The sequence below is a fragment of the Populus euphratica genome, unplaced genomic scaffold, assembly GCF_000495115.2.
Source record: "Populus euphratica unplaced genomic scaffold, PopEup_1.0 scaffold177.1, whole genome shotgun sequence".
NCBI lineage: Eukaryota > Viridiplantae > Streptophyta > Magnoliopsida > Malpighiales > Salicaceae > Populus > Populus euphratica.
In genome coordinates this window covers 113,932-121,790 of record NW_011499972.1, presented here as the reverse complement: position 1 = coordinate 121,790, position 7,859 = coordinate 113,932, and the positions used below count along the sequence as shown (strand labels likewise).

Genomic DNA, 7,859 nt, shown 5'->3' with positions numbered 1-7,859 from the left:
TTTTTTGTTTTGGATTATTATGTTAATCTAATTTTTTTATTTTACCATATAATTCAGAATTTAAGGTTGTACTCTTATTTTTTAGGAGTTTATTTAGGGCAATTACTGAATTACATGTTAGGTGAATTGTCCAAGTTAATCCAAGTTAAATAAAATTTTTTGTTTTATAAAAAATAAAAATAATATTATTTTTTAAAAAATAAAAGAAAATAGTCAATAAATAAGAAAAATATGTTCCAGCAAAAAAAAAACAAATAATAGCTTTGAGAGTAAGAGGGCGAAGGTAAGCGTTTGGCATATTTTAAAGTGTTACCTTACCTTCAGTCTAGATTGTGTCACTAACACAAGGATTATATTAAGCTGTTAGAATGATTTAGTTTAATTAATTTTTATTTTATTTTTTTGAGAATTTAAAGACAACATTGATGAGACGTTGTTATCTTGATGATATATACAATAAATATATCATTATTTTATATATATTCGTAGTTGTATATGTTGACTGGCGGGCGTGACTTTTAATTTCTCCGATCTTCTTGGTTATATTAAGATTAATTAATAAATTGAACCAGGTCTTGTTTGGCTGTACAGATCCCCGTGGTGCCTAAGGGCGATGTATTGTTGCCAGAAGGAATATCGATCCTCCAATGTACTTGGCTGTATCGTATATTTCTACTCTGCGCACTTCTTTTGTTCGGTCCTACCTGTCAACCCCCTCCAATAGCAAATTGCCAGCATCGGTGGCTGTTACGCCGTTGGCTAATAAAGAAAGCCTTCTTTGACTGGTGGGATTCTCGCCTTCTAGAAGTTGAAAATAAATATTTGTCTTCGCAGGTAATTATGACAGCAGCACTTTTGGATAAAATCCAAATGTGGTAGCAAATAATCCTTTTTTATTCCATTTGTGGAAATTGGTGCGAAGGCGGAGAATTTGTCTTAAAATCAAAATCAACACATTGGATTATCTTAGCTTCTAGATGCGATAGACTTTTCCCCAAGGAGACGTGGGGCACGTCTGGTAATTTAAGCAGCCTATCAAGCCCAATTGCACTCGCCTTTTTCGCTTTCCCACCCTACCCCCACTCCCCATTTGAAAAGTCAAGTCAGAGTGGCAGGACCTGTAATTCATGAGAGACGCAAGCCCAGTTGTTATCTTCGTGTGACCGGATTGCCCCTGCACTCCACCTCCAGACCGCGCTTTTTTAAGCGCAGGCTGTCTCTCTCTCACTTCAGAATTTAGAAACGGAGAAGCAAAGAAAAAAAACAGGAGGAGAAAGAGAAGAGGGAAAAACATGGAGCTTGTACAAGGATGGCCGTTACTGTACCAACAGTTCACTTCGTTGTTCAAGAAAAACATCTTGTTGTCATCAAGAAACAAGAGCGCAACATTCTTGCAGCTCTTTGCTTCTTTCTTTTTCATGTTCTTGTTGTTCTGCATCGAAAAGGCAACAGAGTCTCGCACGAACACAACGACAGGGTTCGACACCGTGAGGAATCCACAGCCTATGTGGGAGCCTCCGATCACTCCTTGCGAGGAAAAGTTCTACATTAAAAAGCCTTGTTATGACTTCGTTTGGAGTGGAAATGAAAGCACTTCAATTACCAATATTGTTACAGCCATCATGCAGAATAATCCCAACAGGCCAATTCCCTCTGACAAGGTATTTAATTCTTATTCTGATTCCAACGTCATGTGATGCTAGTCTCAAGTAGGTTCTTGGAAAACTGAAAGAGAAGGACGTTATTTATGGGAAGTTTGGATTTTCTCATTCAGGAAGTGAAGAGAATATAAAAGAAACAAATCTAAAGTTCCTGGGTTATTGGTTATTATTATTTAGACGTATGATGTTTCCTTTCTCATTCAGGAAGTGAAGCGAATATAAAAGAAACAAATCTAAAGTTCCTGGGTTATTGGTTATTATTATTTAGACGTATGATGGTTATTTGAATGAATGGAAATCCTTTCGAGAAAAGAAAGGAAGCAATCCAATGGGGGGCGGCCTCCTATCTTTTGTGTTTTTCTGTTCCGAACTAATTGATTGTTAAGAATGGATTAGGCTCTTAATGCTGCAGCAGAAAAACTCGAAAGGGGATAAATCATTAAAAAAAAAAACCAATCTGTTTGTGCCTTTTGCTTATGCAGGTGAGATCATTCAGAACAGAACAAGAAGTCGATGAATGGCTTCTTAGCGAACCTATGCAAGCACCAGCAGCACTGCATTTTGTGCAAGTGAGCGCCACTGTGATCACCTATGGTCTACAGTCTAACTCTACTCCAATTGCTCGGCGAGGCCATTACGAAGATCCAACCTTCAAATTTCAAATTCCACTTCAAATTGCGGCAGAGCGTGAGATTGCTCGGTCTCTTATTGCAGGTCTGAAATCTTAATTTCTCGGTTTTGTTCTGTGGAAATTGTTTTGGATACATAAGAGTGCCTCCCTTTTCTTTTTAGTTCATGTAAAATTAACGTATCGCTTGTTTTGAAACCCTGGATGTTCAGCTCCAACCTTTAACTGGAATATTGGACTTACGGAATTTGCGCATCCCGCAAGGCCTGCTTTCTCTGCATTGGCTACAGTAGGACCGGCTTTTTTCCTGGCATTTACCATGTTTGGATTTGTGTTACAAATTAGTAATTTAGTTGCTGAGAAAGAGCTCAAACTTCGCCAGGTATGTGCGCAAATCTGCTGTCTAGAGTTAAACAAGATTATAATTGTTGATGAATTCTTTATATTATTATTATTATAGATTATTTATTTGCTCATTTATATCTTCTTCGCAGGCAATGAATATGACTGGTCTTTACGAATCTGCATACTGGGCCTCATGGATCTCATGGGAAGGAATCATTACGTTCATTTCCTCACTTTTCCTGGTTCTCTTTGGATTGATGTTCCAGTTCGATTTTTTCAAGAAAAACAATTTCGGAGTTGTGTTCTTTGTCTTCTTCCTCTTCCAGATCAACATGGTAAGATCGCTTCTACTTCATCAATGCCTGGTGTCATGTTTTATATATATATATATATGAGCTTATTCATATTAACCCTTTACTACCTTTCCTCACTTGTGATGCTAGATGGGTTTTGCCTTCATGCTGTCGACCTTCATCAGCAAGGCATCATCAGGCACAACAATGGGTTTCTCCATATTTATAATCGGATTTATGACTCAGGCAAGATTCCCAGCTAAACATCAAGGAACAGGAAATGAGCTATAAATGAAATTTACCCCTAATCTAATATCGTCTCTTAGAAAAAAAACCCTTCGAATTCTTGATGTGAGGATATGGTTGATTCCGTTGTGGTAATTGATCTCATTTGTCATTGCAGATTATTACAATAGCTGGATTTCCATACAAGGAAAGCATTAGTGGTTTCTTACGGTTCATCTGGTCATTCTTCCCACCAAATCTTCTCGCAATAGCAGTAAAGCTGCTCTCCGATGCAAGTAACACTCCTGAAGATCTTGGCATCAGCTGGAAAGGACGATCAAAGTGTCCACCTGACGCTGATGACTGTGCTATCACAATTGTACGTAATCACTATGCTCACCGAGAAAGAATACATAAATGCACACAATATTATACATTCTACTGAGAACTCCCTTCGCGTTAGTTTTTTCTTAGTTAATTTTCATCTCGTTTTTTCTATTCTTATTTTTAATTTCCTCTGTTTTCGATCTTCGTTTGAGCTGTTTATAACTCTTATTTTTCTTGGCAGAATGATGTTTACACATGGCTCATATGTCTGTTCTTTCTCTGGTTTGTTTTGGCAATCTACTTTGATAATATATTCCCAAATGCATCCGGTGTGAGAAAATCTCCTTTTTACTTCTTCAACCGCGGGTATTGGACAGGGAAAGGTGGAGACAAGGTCGAAGGTAATGGTCTTTTTTTTTCTCTTTTATTGGTTGCAAGAACGTGTAATTAAGGGCATGATCTTGCTGCACTCTACTTCAGTCCATCTCTCATAGCTAGGTCTTATTGTTGTCTAATTAATGTTCTAACTATATTCTTCCTCTATTGTCGCAGAGGGTGGCATTTGTAGTTGCACGGGTGAAATCCCACAACAAGAGCATATTACTCCAGATGATGAAGATGTGCTTGAAGAGGAGAATGTTGTAAAAAATGATGCAAAAGAAGGCACAGTCAACCCAGATGTTGCAGTTCAGGTACGAGGGCTTGCAAAGACATATCCTGGGACCACACAGATTAGTTGTTGTAAATGCAAGAAGACTTCGTCTTACCATGCTGTTAGGGTAAGCAATTCCTATCCAACTGTTTAGTACCGTGCTGGTTTTGGATTGCAGTCTAGTTGTTGTAGAATATCCATTTTATATTTGTTATATGCAGGGCTTATGGGTCAACTTCACCAAGGATCAGTTATTTTGTCTGCTTGGACCCAATGGTGCCGGAAAAACTACAACAATGAATTGTTTAACTGGCATAACACCTGTGACCGGTGGAGATGGTAATATACTCTTATTTCACGGTTCCTATAATTTGGAATTGGTTTAGAAGCATCAGAATAATGACTTCCCAACTATTTTGTATAAATAGCCTTGGTTTATGGACATTCTGTTCGAAGCACGGTTGGCATGTCAGGCATTCGGAAAATTATAGGAGTTTGTCCACAGGTGAATTCTCTCTCGAGTGTTTGTTCTCGCTTGTCTGCATATTTTCACCAGCATGCAAGCATGCCCCATGTGCTATTGCTAATTAGTCTATAGAGACTAACATTTCCACATCCTTGTGTAGTTTGACATTCTCTGGGATGCATTGTCCGGTGAAGAACACGTCCACCTCTTTGCAAGTATCAAAGGTCTACCCCCAGCTTCAATCAAATCGGTATGTGAAATATGAGCCTGAAGTCTTTATCACCCATCCTAATTTCGTAGCCATAATTTGTTGATTGGACATTCCGACCAAAAAGTACGACAGAATTATGTACTTCCATGCTTGTTGTTCTCGCTCAAATATTCTAAATAATTCTTTGGTCTATATGGACTGCAGGTTGCCCAGGAATCGTTGGCAAAGGTGAAACTAACTGAATCAGCGAAAGTAAGATCAAGGAGCTACAGTGGAGGAATGAGGCGTCGTTTGAGTGTTGCAATAGCCCTTCTCGGTGACCCTAAGTTAGTCATCTTGGATGAACCGGTATGGAGATTCAAATACTTCGAATCATTGATACATTTATTTGATGTATTTGTTAAAATTCATTTTGTTTGACTTCTGTTGATCTGCAGACTACTGGTATGGATCCAATATCAAGAAGGCATGTGTGGGATATTATACAGAACGCAAAGAAAGGTCGTGCAATTGTTCTAACAACTCATTCAATGGAAGAGGCCGACATTCTAAGTGACCGTATAGGAATTATGGCCAAGGGCAGGCTCCGATGCATTGGAAACTCGATCAGGTTGAAGTCAAAGTTTGGCACTGGCTTTATCGCTAATGTGAGCTTTAGCGATAACAATGGTGGTCAAACTCCTGCACGCATGCCAGCTGATACTTCGGTTCATCATGAGGCTGTGAAGAAGTTCTTTAAATACGTATGTCGAATGCATGGCCAAATTCAACAAATTCGTTTAATTTTCAGAAAACTTTTTTCTTTTTTCTGATTTTGGAAATTTTTTTACAGCATTTGGATGTAACGCCAACAGAGGAGACCAGATCCTTCTTGACTTTTGTCATTCCTCATGATAAAGAGAGGGTTTTAACAGTAAGCAATTTTGAAAATCCTATTTTGTTTCTTTATTCTCCAAATTTCTTCCTTCCGAATTTCAGATTTCTATTTAGATATATACAGGAACATAATAATAGAATGGTGGGAGATCATACATTTCTCTATGTTACTTAAGTGCACTAGTTTGACCTTCCATTTCCTCTGGCATTTAAAATCTTTTAAAATCTTCAACAGAAATTTTTTGCGGAGCTTCAAGAGAGACAGAGAGAATTCCATGTATCAGACATTCAGCTTGGCCTTGCAACTCTTGAAGAAGTTTTCCTGAACATTGCCAAGCAAGCAGAATTAGAAAGTGCTGCAGCCGAGGGGAAGATGGTTACTCTGGCCTTAACTTCTGGAAAATCAGTTCAGGTAGGAACAATTTGTCTCATTTTTTTGTTTTTCATTTGTGTAACAGGCAAAAAAATAAATAAATCAAGCCTTATCTTTCTGCTGCTTAAATGAAAATGCAGATACCTGTGGGAGCTAGATTTGTGGGGATCCCAGAAACAGAATCTCCAGAGAATCCTAGTGGCATTATGGTTGAAGTATACTGGGAGCAAGATGATTCAGGTTCACTCTGCATTTCTAGCCACTCTGATGAAATGCCAGTACCTTATAATGCTCAGCCATTGCCTACTGCACCACAACCGTCGGACAGAAGCAATGTGTTAGGCCAGAGGGGAGGGCCAGTTTATGGAATTGTCTACGATCCCAATCTGATTATTGCTGCTCAATCTTACTAGCACACACTCCTTTGTGAACTCCTATATATTTTTGAATCCTGCGAGTTTGATTAGTAACGTAGGTGGTAGGCATATTCATTTCGATTTTTTCTTTATGAGTATTTTTTGTATGTAATCTTATGAGTGAATATTTTGAAATAATATCACAGGTATTGATTTTTTCTTCCTGCTTCGAAGAACACGAGGTTGTTCTTATCTTCACATGAATGAATTGTAGATTCTTTTTTATCAAGCACAAGAACGAAAAGGTTGGCATTCCATGTCGGAAGGCAACATCTATAGTAGTTCGGAAAATCTTAAGAAATTGCTGTTGAATTCTGTGGGTATCAGAAATAACAAGAACAATCATACAAATCTATACATGTAATGAAAAATGGAGGACAGCCTGTATCATATTCATGCATTCGAATTCTCAAATAAATGGCAATGAGTTTCCAGATTTAAGCGCAATAACGAAGGAAAGCTAATCTGATTGAACAGAGAGCATTGATCATTAATCGTGGTTGGTGTGAAATATCTTCTATTTTTATTGTGTGTTTGTAATTAGCACTAAAAACATTTTATAAACCTTTTTTATTTTAATTTTAAGTGATTTGGTCTTCTAAGATGACATTAAATGTACGTGTTAGTTCCGATAAATACATTTGTTATGCTAGGAAATCGAGATTCTTCATGGGTATTTATCATAATAATAGGTAAAAAAAACATTTAAGCATTGGTAACGTGTTTTCAAAAAAAATGAAAAAGTTAAATTGTGTAGAGATTGATATGAAAAGATTTAGTCAATTTGACAATTTTAAAATAATATTAATAAAAAAAATACATAACTTGATTAAAATAAATTTTAAGATGATATCATTTAAAAATAAATATTATGACGATAATATATAGGATTGATTCAAGTCATGAGATCACGATAACCTTATAAAAAATAAATCAAAACATATTTTGAAACTCAATTTTCAATCAACCTAATATTGAAAAATAAAATTTAAAAATAAAAAAAATTCAGGTTAACCTGTTAAACCTAGATCATGAGACCGGGATAACCCAATAGAAATCAAATAAAAAAAATTATGAAGGTTAATTCTTAATCAATCCAATATTGAAGGATGAAATTGAAAAAAAATCATTTAAAAAAGAAAAAAAAACTTAAGTTAACTTGGTTTAATCATCCAAAGCCTTGACTCAGGTCATGAAATTGAGATAATTTCATAGAAAGCAAATTAAAATAAATTATAAAATTTAATTCTTAATCAACCCAAATCGTGAAAGATAAAATTGATAGAAAAAACTCAATATCCAAAAAAAGAACTCCAAAAAACCTTAGTCAATCAGGAAACTCGTGGCTCATGTCATAAATCTAGAGGTTAAAAACAAACTAGAATA

General features: G+C 36.4%; 1 protein-coding gene across 1 annotated transcript; it reads left to right on the top strand.

The window, feature by feature from the left end:
• The first annotated feature begins 1,220 nt into the window (after positions 1-1,220).
• On the top strand, positions 1,221-6,649 carry LOC105139322 (ABC transporter A family member 2-like). Its single transcript, XM_011045721.1, has 16 exons — positions 1,221-1,661; positions 2,144-2,375; positions 2,502-2,671; positions 2,784-2,969; positions 3,078-3,173; positions 3,331-3,531; positions 3,721-3,880; positions 4,032-4,258; positions 4,353-4,470; positions 4,560-4,636; positions 4,758-4,847; positions 5,013-5,156; positions 5,246-5,551; positions 5,641-5,721; positions 5,920-6,096; positions 6,198-6,649. Exons 1-16 carry the CDS (start codon positions 1,293-1,295, stop codon positions 6,468-6,470), a joined length of 2,907 nt encoding a protein of 968 aa, XP_011044023.1. The 5' UTR covers positions 1,221-1,292; the 3' UTR covers positions 6,471-6,649.
• Positions 6,650-7,859: the final 1,210 nt, after the last annotated feature.